The 18,793-nt window shown below is 39.6% G+C and overlaps 2 protein-coding genes across 4 annotated transcripts in view; both read right to left on the reverse strand.

Moving 5' to 3' along the window:
- Positions 1-8,167, reverse strand: part of lamb2 (laminin, beta 2 (laminin S)) — a 66,691-nt gene extending 58,524 nt beyond the window's left edge. For both annotated transcript variants that reach the window (XM_075476029.1, XM_075476028.1), the window contains exons 1-2: positions 8,021-8,167; positions 7,577-7,633 (exon numbers count right to left, since the gene is read on the reverse strand). In XM_075476029.1, coding sequence (XP_075332144.1) covers positions 7,577-7,622 — 46 coding nt within the window. In that variant the 5' untranslated portion in view covers positions 7,623-7,633; positions 8,021-8,167. The remainder of the gene's footprint in view (positions 1-7,576; positions 7,634-8,020) is intronic.
- Positions 8,168-13,534: 5,367 nt separating this feature from the next.
- lamb2l (laminin, beta 2-like) overlaps positions 13,535-18,793 on the reverse strand; it is an 86,194-nt gene continuing 80,935 nt past the window's right edge. For both annotated transcript variants that reach the window (XM_075476030.1, XM_075476031.1), the window contains exons 32-35: positions 16,167-16,308; positions 15,909-16,085; positions 15,664-15,829; positions 13,535-14,236 (exon numbers count right to left, since the gene is read on the reverse strand). In XM_075476030.1, the coding sequence (XP_075332145.1) occupies positions 14,100-14,236; positions 15,664-15,829; positions 15,909-16,085; positions 16,167-16,308 (622 nt within the window). In that variant the 3' untranslated portion in view covers positions 13,535-14,099. The remainder of the gene's footprint in view (positions 14,237-15,663; positions 15,830-15,908; positions 16,086-16,166; positions 16,309-18,793) is intronic.

Consider the following 18,793-nt stretch of genomic DNA (forward strand, 5'->3'; position numbering starts at 1 on the left):
CCAGAATTCCACTGGGAGCGTCGGTGGAGACCAGAATGAATGGGGCCCTATGGAGCTAGATGCTACAAATGGTCAGTTTCACCTAAGTCTCCTCAAGAGCGCTCAGATTTGAATGTAGTTTCTGAGAGCTCAACATGGGTTTCAAGTAAAAAATCTACTGAACGAGTACATATATCGCTTTGATTTCTTACTGGTTGGCTTCTTGTTGTCCACAACGCGCTAGCATTGTGCTAATGACAGCTGGTCGACCAGCTATGTATGACGTCATATACACTTCAAATCCTTTTTTTAAGCAAATGAGTGGCTCTAAAAATCTAAAACTCAGCCATGGGTATTTTCTAAACACCCTTTTTCGAAAACAACATTCGAATTACTAGAGAAAAAATTATATCTTGAGATAAGGGCACGAAAGGGCGTATAGCTCCATAGGACTCCATTCATTCTGGTCTCCAAAATTGGGCGCCCCACGTGGAAAGAGGGTGGAACTGCAACCAAAATCGCCTCGTTGGAAACCGGAAATGCACCGTGAGTGGCGTATCTGTCCTATTATAGAATCTGTGCTTGGCATCAGTTTTGGAAGAGTCCCCTCCCACCAAAGCTTTCTGTCGCGCTTACTACGTCACAGTCATTTGCGCTGATTGGTCAGAGCGTTGGCCTATAGGCACAGACGCGGTTTGAAAGACAACGGGTTGTGCTCATCAACAATGTTCCGTTGTATCCATTGATCGGTGCCAGACTAAATTAGACATCCAATCCATTTAGGCTGGTTTATCAGGCTAGTATAAAAGGCAAAAAGGGAGTTTTTATGATTCTAATGAGCTTTAAAGTGAACATCTGGTCTGAGCTCCTTTATTCTCCAACAGCCTGAAGCTTTCTGTCCTTTCTTTAAGGAGTCTTCAGGAATAGTTCTCCACACTGGAAAAAAATCAAAATCTTACCAAGTATATTTGTCTCATTGACTATCTCATTACACTTAATATCAGACACAAATGCCTAACAAGTACCATTTCAGCCAGATATAGGGACTTGTTTGAAGACAATACATCTTGAATATCTTAAGTGAAAAAGTCTTGAAAACAAATTGTTTTGAGTCATATTTCACATGAAACAAGCTTTTTTTTCCATTTGAAGAGGTTTTTAAGCTAATTTCAAGATTACTTTTATCTCAAAAGTCCTAAATATCACATCTTATTTCAAGAAATCTTGAAAAGCCAATTTTCACTAGTTGCATTGGCAGATTTTTTTGCTTATTTCAAGCAAAAACGTCTTTTATTTGTTGTTGTTTTACTTATTTTTGGAGAGGCATTTTTTCCAGTGCAGGCTTCTTGAAGGACGTCCCAAAGCTCTTCTTTGGATGTGGGCTGCCTTTTGTTCCGTTCTCTGCCAACATGATCCCACACTGCTTCAGTAATGTTGAGCTCCGGGCTCTGGGGAGGATTCATCCCTCCATCAGACCTGCTGCCACTGATTTTCAGCCCACTTCTTGTGTCCTTTGGCACAGCTCAGCCTTTTCTCCCTGTTTCCCTTCCTTAATAACGGCTTCCTGACAGCCACCCTTCCATGGAGCCCATTTCTGATGAGGCTTGGGCCAACAGCAGATGGTTCAGCTGAAGGTCCAGATGCATCTCTCAGCTCCTGTGTCAGGTCTTTGCTGGATTTTTTCCTCTTTCTTAAGGACATCACTTTCAGATCCTGTTCATCTGCTGTAGATAGTTCTTTAGGCCTGACACTTCTTCTTCTGTCCTCCACTTGTCCAGTTTCCTGACTTTAAAATTTAAGCTAATAGCTCCCTTTGTTGGTGTGAAAAAAGTATTTTATTTCTATTAAACTGTGTTGTCTGTAGTATTTTTGTACCTGCAAATGGGGAAAAAATGTGTCTTTGCCACAGGCTGCTGATAACAAAGGGCCTGTTGATGCTATTTAAAATGGGTTCTTTGACTAACTATCTTTTATGTGTAGACACAACACTAGTTCACTTTTGAGTTAGTCGCCTTTTAAAACTTGAATGATTTATATGTCAGAGTTCTGTGGCTTTGCCAACAAAACAATGTATTCCCATTAAAATGTTCTGGCACAAAGGACTGGACTAACAAAAAAAAAGAGTGAAAAAGCAGCCGATGTCTAAAGAAAAACTTTGATTAATCTGATTTATTTCCTCAAGACCACATTAAAAGATGGCAAGAAAGTGTGGCTGCTTGGAAGAAAATATGAAGAAATGAGGGCAGGATCAAGGCTTTTGCACAGTTCTGTATGTGAACAGTTATCTAACAGTTTGGGTCAACTTTCCCAAACGTTTGCGTGCTTTTTCTTGCAGCACACCTGTACAACCTTGTTAGCGCACGCAGCAGCTCTGCTCATGTTCACCGCCGTACCAGCCACTCCATTGTTTTCAATGAGACCAGCTCCGTTTCCTATTGCACCCCCTCCCCCCTCTAGTCCTCCTCCTCCTCCTCCGCTTTCATCCCCACCTCCTCTTTTAATCAGGAAAAGCCCCTGTCAACAAGATGGGGAAACTCAACTCACCGTCCTTTCATGTAACAAGCCCCCCCCGCCTTTCTTCCATGCCGAAAGTCTGTCTTTTTTTCTCTTTGTCCTCCTGACTCCATCCCACCCCCCCACCCCTTTATTTTTTCAGCCTCTCTTTCTCTCTGTTTTAGTGCTGGTGGTTGGTAGGCTTTACCACTCCATTGTTCTGGTATCCACACATTTCCGGAGGCTGTCGCTTGCAAAAGCCGCGGGAACACACTCCCCTTGCTCCCGCTGGCCCACCCTCACCTGGCCACACACACACTTCTGAGGGATGACATCACCCGTTTCACAAAGCTCCATCCCCAGAAACTTACAAACAAACACATTTATGTGACATGCACGTGGAGAAAAGGTTCATTACTGAGGATGCATGTTGGGTTATAAGTAGGGCTTATTTTTAATCTAATTAATCACATGATTTCCCTGATTAATCACGATTAATCGTATTTGTACGCAAAATCCAAACATGAATCCAAAAGTAGTGTATAGCTTTTAGAATTTGTTGTGCAAACACACTTTTAACATCAGCATCTTTCTGTAGTTTTTATGTAGAAGCCTCGCTCCACTGTCTGTTTCCTTGAATGACTTGCTGCTATCAGTTGTGTGTTTTGCCTTTAAGTGATATTTTAGACTGGAACTACTACGCTGAGAAGACAATTCAACTTGGCAGTGTTTACAGATGACTTTGGTTCTGTCGACTCCGCCGTCTGGAAGAACTTTAAAATGAAAATGGCCGAGTAAAAGTTCCGTACCCTTCTCCATGTTTGGTGGATCCGCCGATTACTTTCTTTTCCGGTTCCGACTTTTACAAAATAAAAGCCTGTGAGCAACAGACTTTTACAAACTAAAAGCATGTGAGCAACGGACTTTTGCAAAATAAAAGCCTGTGAGCAACAGACTTTTACAAAATAAAATAAATAATAAAACAGGGGTGGTTTGTGGCGTAGTGGGTTGAGCAGGCGCCCCATGTACAGAGGCTATAGTCCTCGCTGCAGCTGGCCCCGGTTCGAGTCCTGCATCGGACGGCACTGTGCTGTGTGTTGTTCCCCCTCTCTCTGCTTCCTGTTTCTCTAAACTTTCCTATCCATTAAAGGCACAAAAGCCCCCCAAATGTTTTTTTTTTAACTAAAAAAAACATAGCAAAAAAAAAACTTTTTTTTTTTTAAAAAATGCATTAATGCATGATAAAATATTTAAATAATTGATGCGTTAACGCGATAATAACGAGTTAACTTGCCCAGACCTAGTTATAAGGAAAATCCTGATCGTGCAGTCATTGCTTGAGTAAAAATAGAAAAACAGAAAATGCGAGCCACTGCGGATTCTTTTGTCCCGGTCATCAAAGTCAGTCCTTTCTGTCTCTTTCATCAAACAGACACTCGGACTGACGCATACATTCATTTGTGCACAAGCCAATTAACCCCGTCTGTGACCTGGGGATTTGGAATTGACCCTTGACCTTGCAGCTCTTCCTCGGAGGTGACAGGAGTTTGAAAAGACAGCTCCAAGTCTCCGCCCTGACAGTTCTTTTGTTGTCTCTCGTTTCCTTTGCTAATTTTTCCTCTCAGTGGATCTCATTTCTGTTTTTCTCTGCAGACACTTTAAACCTTTCACTTTTCACTCATGTCTGAAGTTTTTAAGGCTTAAGAGATATCATTCATACAATATATCGAACGTAAACTCTAAAACTCTTAAAATCTCAAGACAACTGCACTCACAGCCTCCAAAAAATTTCATAAATACAACTAAAGCAGCAGCTTTTCGTGTCCTGAAACATGGAAACTACGAGTTTACTGAGAATAATCTAACAACCTCCATCTGTCGTCACTTTTGGATTCGTGACCTCAGTGCCCTGGAGACCAACTCGTTCAGCCCAGCTGGACTAAACTTTGCCACGTGTCATTCCAATCTTTCTTCATTCTCATTTTCCGTCACCTATTCACTATTCCCTGTGGCGTCAGGTTGTAAAATAGTAAAAGCTATCAACTATGCTAACTAACAAGGCCAAATGCTTCAAGGCCACTTCAAACCACAAAGCACAGAGAGACAAAATATGAAATGCCCCCGAAACTATGTAGGCATCATCAGACAAATGCACAAATGTGAATTAGGCTGCATCCTGGACGCAGACAAAGCAACAGAGCCACAAACAACGAGAATCTAATGGTGTTTCTCTGTTATATGCTACTGTACAGTAGAGTACGGATCATTTTTTGGGTGGGTTTTCACTGTTGGAAGAAGTGAAACTGACTTTTTTGGGAATTTATTTTGAGAATTGACAAAGGATATATGTGTGAGGCCCTAAGAAATGAGAGCATTTAGTAAAAGAAAGGCAAAAGCTATTTCTTTGTTCTACAGATGTACCTTTCTACAACAATATAAGCTTCCAAATCCACACCGTGGTCAGTGGAGGATGTACAAACCACACACCAAGGCTCAAGCACAGCGTTCCTTCCACAGACTCCATCGTTGTTTATGTTGCATCAAGATGACAAGCAGAAAAATATCCTGCCTATGTTGAGGTGGTGCTAACTGTATTGAAAAATGAAAATGCCTGATATCCACCTCCGACAGTCGGGGAAAAAAAACCATTAGTTCCTAATACATCCGTCTTTCTAGGAAAAAACCAAAGCAAACTCCTCAGTATTTCTGCAGGTTTATTCAGCAGACTTCTGTTTCCTGTTAGGACACCAATCCACAGCTAAACCCTCATATACCAAATATGATGAATTTCAAATGACCGTCTTACATATTTTGCCTTCAAGCAACGCATACACATTCATTCAGATGACTTAAAGGGATAGTTTGCCTCTTTTGACATGAAGCTGTATGACATCCCATATTAGCAATATCATTTATGAACATTTTCTTACACCCTGCTGCGTCCTGTGAGCAGAGTTCCAGCCTCGTTTTGGTGTTGATGAAGGTAGTCCGGCTAGTTGGCAGGAGTTCCGAAAATGAAGTGTCTTGCTTCTCAAAATAATATGCGTTCAAAAGAGTAATACATTTGGATCACAAAATCGTCCCTCCAGAAAAAGTCAGACCTCACGATCGCTTGGCCCTATTTTCTCTCCCTTCGTATCACTGAGTGCTGTGTAAACTGTGCAGACCGAAGTGCAGACCGAGCAGCAAACACCGTAACAGGTGCGGCTATCGCTAGGTGGCTGAACGCATTGATTCGCAGGGAGGCAAAAATAGGGCCAAGCGATGTGAGGTCTGACTTTTTCCTGGAGAACGATTTTGTGATGCAAATGTATTACTCTTTGGAACACATATTGTTTTGAGAAGCAAGACGCTTCATTTTTGTGGCCCCAGCCAACTAGCCGGACTACCTTCATCAACACCAAAACGAGGCTGGAACTCTGCTCACAGGACGCAGCAGGGGGTAAGAAGATGTTCAGAAATGATGTTGCTGATATGGGATGTCATACAGCTTCATGTAAAAAGAGGCGAACTATCCCTTTATGGTCACTGAAGTTGTCCACAGTGGTCAGACTTTACGTAGATTGCGAAAGACAATATCTTGGTCTTTGGTGATGTTCTGATGAGAGGCCTCATCAGTCTCAGTGGACATGTAATTCTTTTATTATATTCAACATGAACGGCTTAACCATTCAATTCAATTCAATTCAATTCAATTCAATTGTGTTAATATGAGACACTTAATGTGTCAGAAAACTACCAAAAGTAATAGAGTTTATTTCCCACCTGCTGACTTCTTTCAGTCCTCTCAAAGACCCGCTGTTATTACCAGCAAAGGACTCTCTGGGTGCTAACAGCAGGGGCTAATAGAAATTAGCTGAAGCATTGAGTTAATTGCCGTCTGACTGCAGGGAACAACAACCCTGCTTTAGGATACATTTTATTGAGGGTTATTTGTCAGATAAATCTTGCTCTCAGTGATGGTTTTCAGTACACAAAGAGCTAAAAAGCACTTTGAGTGGTGGAAAAGCTCTCTATAAGGATAATCCTCTTATCATTTCTGTGTTATTTTAGTTTTAGTTTTCACTGTCACTTACATACAATACTGGACACACACACATCCAGAAAGGTCTTCGTTAATGCCCTAGGTGCGGAGTGGGTGTCTCTATTTGCGGATTCAGCTGGCCTGTTTTAGGAGGACCATAAACAGAGCGACACCACCCACAGAGATCCACAGAGACAGACAGGGGCGACCCCACAGACCCTGAGGGCACCAGAGGCCCTTAAAAAAGAAACATCAGCTATCTTATCTCTGCGGAGGGAGATGCAGGGAGCCGGTGCTCCCATCAGCCTCACATCGTGCATGTTCAGGCTACTGACTGGAAGCTGTGAGGATCTGTTGCTGGGGGTCAACAAAGCTGACAAAGAGGCAAAACCAACAAAAATAGCAGATTTGAACTAATACAGGGTAAAAATATCCTGAAAACAAGAAAACATTTTGGCCAGAGATCTCTGAAAAAAGTTTCTTCTGCAGAGAAGTCGCATCATCATAGTACAATATAATGTTAATGATCCATATACCCTATATTTCGTATTGGTTCAGTCTGCGCAGTTAAATCTATTTTTTTACCTTTATTGTTAAATGTACAAATCTGTTTTTATTTAGTTTACCGATGTTTATTATTATTACTATTATTATTATTATTATTATTTACCCTACTCTTCATACTGTAGATTTGTATATAGCTGATGTTTATTCTCTATTTTTATTCTATTTGCTTGTTTTTCCTTTAATTGTTTACATATCTTTTATACTGTACACTGTTGCAACACAATAATTTCCCAAATTGGGATGAATAAAGTATCTATCTATCTATCTATCTATCTATCTATCTATCTATCTATCTTTACCCCAGAGGTTTCATCTTTTCTCATTACTGCAGAACACAGGCTTACTGGCTTAACCTGCGGTCTGCCATAGGCTCTCCGGTTTCTATACACTAATCAAAGGAAGCCCAGTGACCTGGAGACACTTCTTAGCCGCCATACCTGTTCATTGAATCACTTCTAAGGATTTCTCATGCAGCAGAGAGCAACTTCAAAGCGTGGTGTGCAGTCTACTTACCGCAGACGAGCGTTAATAGTGAGGCTCGCATCTCTGAGGCGCGCATCAATCCCAAACCTGTGACAGGCAACAACTTGTGTTCAGGTCAACTCCACACAAAACACGGAGAAAGTAGCTCCAACCAGCACACACTTTACACATTATCTGTCTTTTATTTAACATGGAATATTCATGGAGAAGTCGCGGTGCAGCTGTTGAGGTGAAGTTGGGCTTTTGCTTTTTCCAACTCGATCCCCAAAGTGTCCTTCATGGGCTTTAAGGTGTTTTTAAAAAATATATATATTTCTGTCTCATTTGCGACCACATAAATCTCTCTGAGAACCCCTGCGTTGCTTAAACGGTTAATTAAAACACAATTAATCGAAAGCGGTTCTATCCCATGAGACTTCAAGCATTAAATTAAAAAGTCAGCGAGTGAACGTGCCGGCGTGAACGTGGGCTCACCGTGTTCAGATGCTCGCCTCCGTGTCCCGCAGGAAACTGTTTCCTCTTCAACCACTTGTTGCGGAGCTCCGCGGACAGTCAGCTGCACAGCTCGGCCGATGAGGAGTCCACAACTCCTGCCTCTCTCCGTTGGAAACCCCGAGCTGGAGTCCCGGAGCGGAGCGGAACGGAACGGGGGAGGTGGTGGGAGGACTTAACCGCGCGGTCCCGTTTGCGTAGGATGGGTGGTTTTCCTGACCGGATGGTCGCCGGTTCGAGTCCTCGGACGGGTGGATGAAATGTCAACTCAAATATTAACTCCTCCCAGTTTGCTTCCTTCTTAATTTTGTTGCTTTCTTGACTCCAAAAGGCCCAACACAGGACTTTTACTGATCTGACATCATAATCTTCTAAATAAACTAAATGTTTAAGGAAAAATGAACCTCAACCAGTCTGTCCCCGTTATACGGAAGAGTATTAGGGCCAGGCATAAGGAAAAATATTCATATTTTGTCTGTCGAGAATAAAGTCGACATGTCGAAATCTTTATTCTCGACATTTCAACTTTATTCTCGACATGTTGACTTTAATCTCTAAATCTATCTATCTATTCTATTCTATTCTATCAGAATAGAATAGAATAGAATAGAAATAGAAATTGAATAGAAAAATACTTTATTCATCCCCCAATGGGGGAAATTCAAATTAGTCAAGTAGCTCAAAAATTATTAATATATTACAACAATAATAATACCAATTCTAATAAAAATACTACTACTAACTAATAATAATAATAATAATAATAAATGACTAAATAAATTTAAAAAAATCAATCAATCAATTTGAGAAGTACATGTCAGCAGTCACTGTTAAAAAGCCTTATGGCTGTGGGGACAAAGGACCTCCTGAACCTCTCAGTCCTGCAGCTGCTCCTCTGTCCTGCCAGGATGCTGTGGAGAGGATGTTTATTGTTCTCCAAAACAGAATACAATTTCCTCCTCATTCGTTGCTCCCCCACAGCACTGAGAGGGTCCAGCCTTCTGCCTACAACAGAACCAGCCGGCTGAACCAGACAATTTTTGTTGATAGGCTAGTTTATGAAACGTTTACCTGAAAAACATGATGGAAACGGAAAGCTGTTTGGCACAGCTCAACATCCCGAACGCTCTGAGAGACACGGGAGTATCTTCTAAATACTGTGGGTCAGCGCCTGAACTTTATAATTGTGCCAAAAGAGAGTATCATAGTGTTATCAATACTTTAAATGTCTTAGGTTGGTCCTTCTTAATTTTGTTGCTTTATTAACTCCAAGAGGCCCAACACAAACTTTTACTGATCTGACATCATAATCTTCTAAATAAACTAAATGTTTAAGTTGACCAGGAAAAAATTAACCTCAACCAGTCTTCCTTCAGGCAGTTTGTCCACATTAATATTTGATAGACTAGTTTATTTTCTTTTTAAAAGTTTACCTGAAAAACATGATGGAAATGATGATGGCACAGCTCAACATCCTGAACGGGACATGGGAGTATCTTCTAAAAACTGTGGGTCAGCGCCTGAACATTGTAATTGTGCCAAAAGAGAGTATCATAGTGTTATCAATACTTTAAATGTCTTAGGTTGGTGCAGATAAAAAATGCTACATGCATTTTACTCAATGCAGCACTGGGCCGCTTTTTCGGTGAATGTGCAAAGAAAAAGTCCTCTCATGCTCCAGCTTATTGGGGGAAAGCCTCAAAAATATATGAGACTTTTTGTAACTGCTTGAGGTGTGTTTGCGTTGAGTCGTTGGTATTTTTTCAGCTGTGACTTTTGAACAAGTTCTGGCCTGGACACCAAGGTGTCCCTGGCTTGTGACCACTAGGTCCCATTTTTAAATCCATCTGAGTGGGCTCTGGTTATTGTAGCTCTCAGTCTAAAAAGTGTTCTTTCAACAGCAAGAGAAAACCACCAAAGGGTAGATAAATCACATGCCAAACACATGTTTGCATGATGGATACAATCTAAAAGTAATAAAACGTATTGGGCTTTAACATTAGAAATAAGCAACATTCAGTAATAAAAAGTGGGAATATGTTAACATACAGTTTTTATCAAAGTGGTAAAAAGCAAAAATTTAGAGGGGGGAAATTATTTTAGTGAATTCCAGCAGTGAGTTTTCCTCCATGAACCCACGACATGTTTTCCGATAAGCCCCTGTATGACTGTGTCAGAGCAGGAATGCACACTCCCTGCTGGATGGATTAGATTCCCTTTGATTGCACCCAATGAGCAAACCGTGACCAAGCACAGATCACAGATGCCCCGTCTGCCTGCTCGCACTCTGAGCACCAGCCTCGTCTCACAGGTAGTCGGCAGGATTCATCTCACCGTCATGCAGTTGGAAACAAAGATCAACACATGATCTAATTAATACATCCTCAGAAAGATTGTTTTTTGGTTTGTTTTTTAAATGCATTTAATCTGCTGAGATAGTTGTCTGATGTGTGCAGGTGTTTGATCCTCACTGCTGGCAGACTGTGTTCTCCAGGACATAGCCTGATAAAAATCTCATAGTCATATTACACATTCCCAGTGCTGCTGGACAGGCTCTCTTTGTCAGAACGTGGACCCAGGATGGGACTGAGCAAAGAGATGGGTGAAAAATCACCGTTAGTTCAAGGTCGTCTCAGTGAATGGTAAAAGCCGCTTGTTGTTGGGAGACCATCGGCGGTGTGTTGGCATTGATTTAGCTTCCTGAAGCGTCCAGAATCAGTCTTAAAACTGCTGGTTGACTGTGTAAATCTGCTGTTTGAGAGCAGTGTGCAGACGAGTTTTATAACAGAAAAGCTGCAATTTGGCCACACTGGAAAAAATGCCCCTCCAAAAATAAGTAAAAAAAACCAAAACAAATACAAGACGTTTTTGCTTGAAATAAGCAAAAAAATCTGCCAAAGGAACTGGTGAAAATCGGCTTGTCAAGATTTCTTGAAATAAGATGTGATATTTAGGACTTTTGAGATAAAAGTGATCTTGAAATTAGCTTAAAAACCTCTTCAAATGCAAAAAAAAAGAAGCTTGTTTCATATGATATGTGACTCAAAAAATTTGATTTCAAGACTTTTTCACTTAACAAGATATTCCAGATGTATTGTCTTTAAACAAGTCCCTATATCTGGCTGAAATAGTACTTGTTAGGCAGTTGTGTCTTATATTAAGTGTAATGAGATATTTTGACGAGAAATGAGACAAATATACTTGGGAAGACTTTGATTTTTTCCAGTGCAGACTGAACCAAAACAGGAAAGATGCAGGAGACCATGACAACGAGCTGAAAGATGCTACAATGCTGTGCACGGCCAACAGTATGGCTGATGGTGCTGGCTGCGACCCCATTAAATCCAGCATAGATTTAAATGTAATCCGTGTATATATTTAAAGTGCTTCTTCTTTGAGAAATGCATTAATCCTACTCGAACATAATTTTCAAAGGAAAATAAATTGGTGCGGTGCTGGTCGGATTTATTAGCAAGTCTGAAGTTTTAAGTAAATAATTCTTGAGATGTGCAGATGTAATGAGCCAATCCGGCAGAGATGGGACCAAGTCACACATGTGCAAGTCTCAAGTAACTTTTTAAATGAATTAATTAATGATTATTTTCAATGTTTTTTTTTTTTTCATTTCTTCTTAAATGATTTTATTGCCTTCTTGTGATTTTATGTAGCTGTAAAGCAATTTGAATTACATTGTGTACGAATTGTGCTCTAAAAATAAAATTGCCTTGCCTAAGTCTCAAGTCTTAGCTTTCAAGTCTCAAGTAAGTCCCAAGTAATTTTTTCTTGGGCAAGTCAAGTCAAAGTCAACTCACCTTATTATTGCAATTTTACCTGCAGAATCTGATCTTAATAAAGTGAAAAGACAAGATATAAGTAACTGTCCCCCACCCCCACCCCGTATCATATCAAGCTAACGTTAGCTAACTACCGACTAGGCTAACAGGAGAATATTAGCTAATTTGACAAGCACTTACTGGTCAGAATGGACCTTCAAATGACGAACAAAGTTCAAAGTTATGCTAGATGCTTAACACTCAAGTCACTCAAGTCATCGTGTCTCAAATCAAGTCAAGTGCCGAGTCTTTAACTTCCAAGTCCGAGTCGAGTCTCAAGTCTTTTATTTTTTGTCAAGTCAAGTCACAAGTCATCAAAACAGCGACTCAAGTCGACTCGAGTCCCCATCTCTGCAATCCGGTAATATAACATTATTCTATCGTAAAATGAATGAAAATCAAAAGTAACTTTCATGAAAAAAACTAAATAAAAAAACAATAGAAATCCAACTACAAAATATAGCTTGAGCACGACTATCAGCAGTCATTTCATGGGTCTAAAGTAACCCAAACTTGATCCTATAAACCCAAAAATCTCATGTGACCAAAGTCAAGCAACAAATGATGGTTTTACTCAAAAACAAAAGGGGCTGATTTTCTTTCTCGTAGTAGTGTAGACAAAAGAGCTGTCTGATAGCATCATAAACGTGTTATAACAGCTTAATCATTCCAAAACCAGTCATCAAAGACCTTGTTTCAACAGTTTCTGGTGTTATTACGCAGTTTATCAATCATCAAACTGTTCAGATGCTTCCCTAAGTGGTCCTGAGAAGACACTGCATGAGATAAGGCTGGAGTTTGGTGCTTGTTTTCCCAAAAAAACTCCACTCGAACATCAACAGTAGCTTCAGACTGGTTGTTTTCAGTCCACAACTCCCACTACACACTGAACCATGCAGGTCTCAATGGGTGGACAACCATAGAAAGAAAGCCACAAACAGGCAGGACTGATGTTGTCAAAAAAAGAAAATAAGCTTGGATGAAGACTGATAAAGTGAGGCTCATTAGGAAAGCAGATCATTGGCTTGTTCACAGGGGAAATTAGGCCCGTACGATCGATAAACTACAGTTAAATGTGGGCCAGCTTCACTACCTCTGAGACTGGAGGTCCTGAAAGTTGAAACCAGAGGATGACCTCAGTATTTCAGGGAAAAATGGTTGGTTCTTCCCGCAGGACAACAACCCAAAACACATTTGATCACCAGCGATGAGTTCTAACCCAAATCTCAAGTTGAAGTTTACTCCTGCAAACCAAAAAGAGCTTAAATAAAAGACACAGCAAACAATCAGGTGCACAAAGCTGCTGAACGGCTGTGAAAGTTGCCAAAAGTTCTGTGCATATTTTTTACTTGTTATTATCTAATACTACAGCAGATATTTAAAATGTTTCCTTAAATCTGGCCAATAATTAAGGTCCAAACACCATATGGGTACTTTGATTGTGGCTTTTTTCTAGTCTAACAATAACATTTAATAAGAATTAAATCAATAAATGCTGTGAAAAGCTTAAAGGTGGCAGTGTTTCTGTGGCAAATGGACTGAGAACATAAAGACATGTTAGGACGACCTTGCTAACTGTAGGGCGCCACCTGGAGGTAATGAGTTGAATCAACATCTGTGCTGCTGCAGGAATATAAACATGGACACACGCAGTCACACAGCGTACGGTGCAATGAATACACATGAACTGTATCCAATTTATTTGTCTCTGCCAACATATCAGAAAGAAATGTGGTGAAATACTTTTTTCTTCCTAAAGAGAGACATAAAACCGGATATTTCTTTAAACAAATGTCAGAATATACCGTTCTAATGTCAAATTACAGCAAAAAGACTCAAAAACGTCACAATCAAAATCACATTTGGTAAAAGTAACTCTCTGATAACATAATCTGATATAGTTTATTACAGTTAAATCAATAATCATGGCCTTTACAATGAAACAAACATCTCCGCAGGCAATTCACTTGCTGAAAATAGCTTAAGGGGAAACACCACTTAGCGTTGCTATAGCGATGTGTTAAAGTACAGTACATGGACAGAGGAAGGCAGTTACGTGATATAACACTTGACAGGTGAGGTGTAAAACTTGAAATACAGTAAAAGGACAGCGATACCTCCGGAGCAGCGTTTTATTTGCGTAAGTGATGTTTGTCTGTTGGAGTCCCAGCACCAGGTGTCCCTCTCCTGTAGCACAGCAGCAGACGATGTACAGGAAACCAACAACATCAATCACAGTTGCTGTACGCCTGCACTTGTTCCCGGATCTCATCCCGCACCACCGTCGCATTTTGCGTCAGATTCTCCAGCTCTTCCTGCAGTTTCTGCATCCGCTCCTCATTGTTCAGTAACTTTTTCTCTAGCCCTGCAAACAGAGAAGGAAAAGAGGGAAACTATGTGTAAAAGCGCGCGATATATTGTCCCACATTATGAGGATTTAATCATGCACAGAACTAGGGCTGGGCAACGATTAAAATGTTTAATCTAATTAATCACATGATTTCCCTGATTAATCACGATTAATCACATTTGTACGCAAAATCCAAAAATGAATCCAAAAGTAGCGTATAGCTTTTAGCATTTAGCTTTATTTTAAATGTGCTGCCATATGAATGAAAGTGCCATAACATTTGTTGTGCAAACACACTTTTAACATCAGCATCTTTCTGTAGTTTTTATGTAGAAGCCTCGCTCCACTGTCTGTTTCCTTGAATGACTTGCTGCTATCAGTTGTGTGTTTTGCCTTTAAGTGATATTTTAGACTGGAACTACTACGCTGAGAAGACAATTCAACTTGGCTGTAAATGCAGGAGTTTTTTTTTTAAAATTTATTTTGAAATATGTGCTTTTATGTTGAAACAAGTAAAACAGGAAGTAGCGCCGGTTAGCTCCGTGAGCTTCACACAGAGCCCGAGGAGCACCTCCACAGATGTTATCCAGTCAAGACCCTTCTTGTAAAATACAAGATCAATATTGACACATACTGTTCCTTTTGTGGCAATGTAGATGAAACAATATGTCATTTATTTTGGGATTGCGCCTACTCTCATGTTTTTTGGATTGACCTAAATAATTTTATAAACAACAAAATTGACTTCTATTACAAACTGAACATCCAGCATGTTTTATTTGGTCTGACACAAAATGAGGAAAGACATCCAGGAAAATTTTATATTATCAACCTTCTTTTAATATTTGCTAAATTTCATATTCATTGTACGAAATTTACACACCAGCATCCAAACCTTATTGTATTTAAATCTCTCTTTTCATCCCATTTAGGATCTTTGGAAAATTGTATAAATTCTAAAGCCAGCAAAACAAGAAGATTATTTTTTCTTTCACTTATTTTGTTTATGGATCTCTATTTTAAAATGGTGAAATATATTTTATTTTTGTAACTACCTTTTGTCCTATTGTGATGTAATATTTTCCTGTTTATATGTTATGTTCAATTATACAATAAAAAAAAAAAGAGGGACCGAGGAGCACCTGTAACGGTGATCTGATGTTACCTGCTAGTTTATTTTTATTTTATCACACCATGCTTCGTGGTGTTTGCTGTAACTGTGTGAATGAGATGCATTCAACAGACTTTTACAATAATAAAACCTGCGTTAATGTGCGATAAAATATTTATCGGCGTTAAATAATGAACAAGTTAACGCGATAATAACGAGTTAACTCGCCCAGCCCTACACAGAACACCAACATCATGAAAACATTCTGGGGAAATCGACGGTCGTTATAAAATGGTCAGGATTTATTAGGAGCTCCAGCTCCAGCACTCACTGTCGAGCTGTTTAATGCCATTCTTGGCTTTGCTGAGGAGGTCTTCAGCCTCCTTCTTCATCTCTCTGGCCTTCTGATGGGTACTGTTCAGATTTCCAGACTCCCCGCCGAGAGACTCCAACTTCATCTTCAGCTCACGGTACTGTTGTTCTGTGCTGTTGAGGCTCTGGGGGATGACACGGTGTCACTAGTCAGAGCTTCGCTTATCGTTTTAATATGCCGTGCAGACTTCTCAGACTTCATACCTGCTCCAGTGAGGAAGCTTCCCGAGTGGCGTTGTCAGCCATCGCCTGGGCGTCCTTTGCCATCTGCCTGTTCACATCCGTCTTGTTCCTGAGCGCGTCCACTCCGATGGACAGGTTGTTTAAGCGCATCATGATGTCCATCTGCCCGTCCTCCAGCTGCAGCAGCTTGTCCTCCACCTAAAGCACAACAATACGTCCGAATGAAGACACAAATGACAAATTATTAAGAATACAGAAGTACCGTTCGGTCATCTTTACCTCGGTAGTCGCATTCCTGGTGCTGTTCAGGTTGCTTTGGGCCTCTTTCAGGGCTGTCTTTGCTTTCTCGATGGCCTTCTCAGATTCATCCAATGCCTGCTTGGTGTTATTGACTATGTCCTTTACTCCCACTGCTCGGCTCCTGCACAAAGAGAGAGGACAAACTGTTGTATTCAATGTAGTAAATGGACTTAATTTAACGTACAGTTCTCCTCATGTTTTTGTATTCCAAGCAGCCAGACTTTCTTGTCATCTTTTTAAAGTGGTCTTGAAATTGAAAAAAAAACTTACATTGATTTTGGCCACTTGGGAACAGTAGAAACACAAAACTATCACTGCTATTACAAAAGTCTGGCGTTACATGGCTAGGTGGTGGCACTTTAAAAAAATATGACACCACAACAGACTCACAGAGGAAAGCTTGTTTATGTTCAATAAATCCCGTATTTGTTCAAGTCCCATGGGGCTCTTTAGCAGTGCTCCAATGGGATCATTTGCTGGCTTGTTGATTGATTAAGATATTTTTTAACTTTTAAGCTGTTTATTTGCTGCATTTGGAGCAGTTTTCCGATTGTAATCATTCATCAAAATGTTTCTTAACCCCAATCCCTGATAGGGGACATTTTTGTCCCCTTGGGGTGAATTTTCTCCTCTAATTTCACACTGTAGATAGTGATACTCATCATATTTGGTCCAGTTGTGCATTTTTGACAATTTTTTCGAATTTCAAACACACATCATATACAATGCAATTTTTCATTGTGTAGAAAAAAAACTCCTTAATTTCTGAAAAGGGACATTTTTGTCCCCTTTTAAAACGATCTAAAAACATCATATATTAATATCTTTTTACACTTTTTTTCATAAATCTTTTATTCCACTTCAGTTCTGATCATAACTACCAATTTTTCAATTATTTTCAAAAAAATAACCCTTTAGATGCCAATTTCAACTTTTTAGCCCAAATTTTAAGCCTTTAGGTTCCAGTATTTTCAAAATATGGAATGCAAAGTGGAATTATTGAGTATTATTGAGTTGAGTTACTGAGTAAGTGGAAAAAAATATTAATATATGATGTTTTAAGGTTGTTTTAAAAGGGGACAAAAATGTCCCTTTTCAGAGGTTTTTTTTTTTTTTTTTTAAATCAGGCAGAGCAAAAAAATAAAAAATCCCTAAAAATCAATGTTGTTGCTGATCACTGACATATCCCAAACCATAATTATCCCTACTCAATAATTCCACTTTGCATTCTATATGTTGATAATATAGCAGTTTTTGTGTTTTTTTTTTTTTTTTTACAGAAATTGGCGTTTACATAATATAAACCAGTATTTAAAGGGTTAAACTTTTGAAAAGAATTGAAAACTTGGTAGTTATGATCAGAACTGAAGTGGAATAAAAGATCTACGGAAAAAAAAAGCAGAAAAAAATATGAACATATGATGTTTTTAGGTCGTTTTAAAAGGGGACAAAAATGTCCCTTTTCAGAAATTAAGTTGTGTTTTAAATCAGGTATGAGAATTAAAGTAGATTTGTTCATTCGTGTAGAAAAAAGGCTGTTTAGAGTCAACTTAACTGCAATATGGTACCATAAAGGATTAAACTTATAGCTTTAATATGATATATATTGCTGATTTTAAAACAAACAATAAGACGTTGTTGGATTAGTTAAAGCATGACCGTTAAGAACATGCTAACTCCACGCAGAAAGGCCCCAGCCAGGGATTCAGGGCACCTTCTTGCTGTGAGGTGACGGTGCCATCAAATCGGATCAGAATCATTCATTTAAACATATTTATGTCTATTAAACAGCAGAACGATATCCCTCTAATTCCGTATTTTTTTCTGTAATATTTCACGATCAGCCGTGTGACATTATGACAGTGCTGTGTTACGTAGAGGTTGATGGTTTGAGGAATAAAGTGGCGTTTAAAGAACGCTGTGTCGACAGTTTCAGCACAGGGGAAGGCAAAGCAAAGATAAAAGCAAACAAACAGAAAAAACCACCAGTTCACCTGAAGGATAATCAGCATATATTTCTTTATCAATACCAAGAATCAGAGGGCTCATTCATCAAAAAGACTCATGATGATTAAAAAAATCCGTGGCTCAGTGGTTAGAATGGGAATAACCGGAAGGTTGGTGGTTCGATTCCCACTAAAAAAACTAAAAGATTGCCCTTGCTCAAGGGCCGAAGTGCCCGTGTGTGTTCAACAGGTGGCAACCTGGATGGGTTAAAGGCGGACGAGTACTTTCATAAATGCCAAAACAATTCATTTCAAAGAGCTCTCTGAGACGAGGGCAAAGTTACACCATCCCCCATCCTCCGCTCGGATGTAGCTTTTGTTGTGGCGCTTGAGCAAAACATCTGTATTATCTAGCTGGACTAATGGTCTGGGAAAGTTTGTGATGAGAAAACAACAGAACCTCTTCAGATTCAGGAGGAAAAGAGCTTCTCTGAACAAACAAAAGCAAAGAGTTGAAGATATGAAAAATATGAACATTTTGGAGTTGAAAGGCTCTGTCACCGACTGAGTAAATATATTAACCATTTATCATCTTTAGATGTTATTAGGTCAAAAAAACCCAAAAAACATTAAAATTGTTAATTTGCAAACATAAAATCT

The sequence above is a fragment of the Odontesthes bonariensis genome, chromosome 10 (genome assembly GCF_027942865.1).
Source record: "Odontesthes bonariensis isolate fOdoBon6 chromosome 10, fOdoBon6.hap1, whole genome shotgun sequence".
Lineage (NCBI taxonomy): Eukaryota > Metazoa > Chordata > Actinopteri > Atheriniformes > Atherinopsidae > Odontesthes > Odontesthes bonariensis.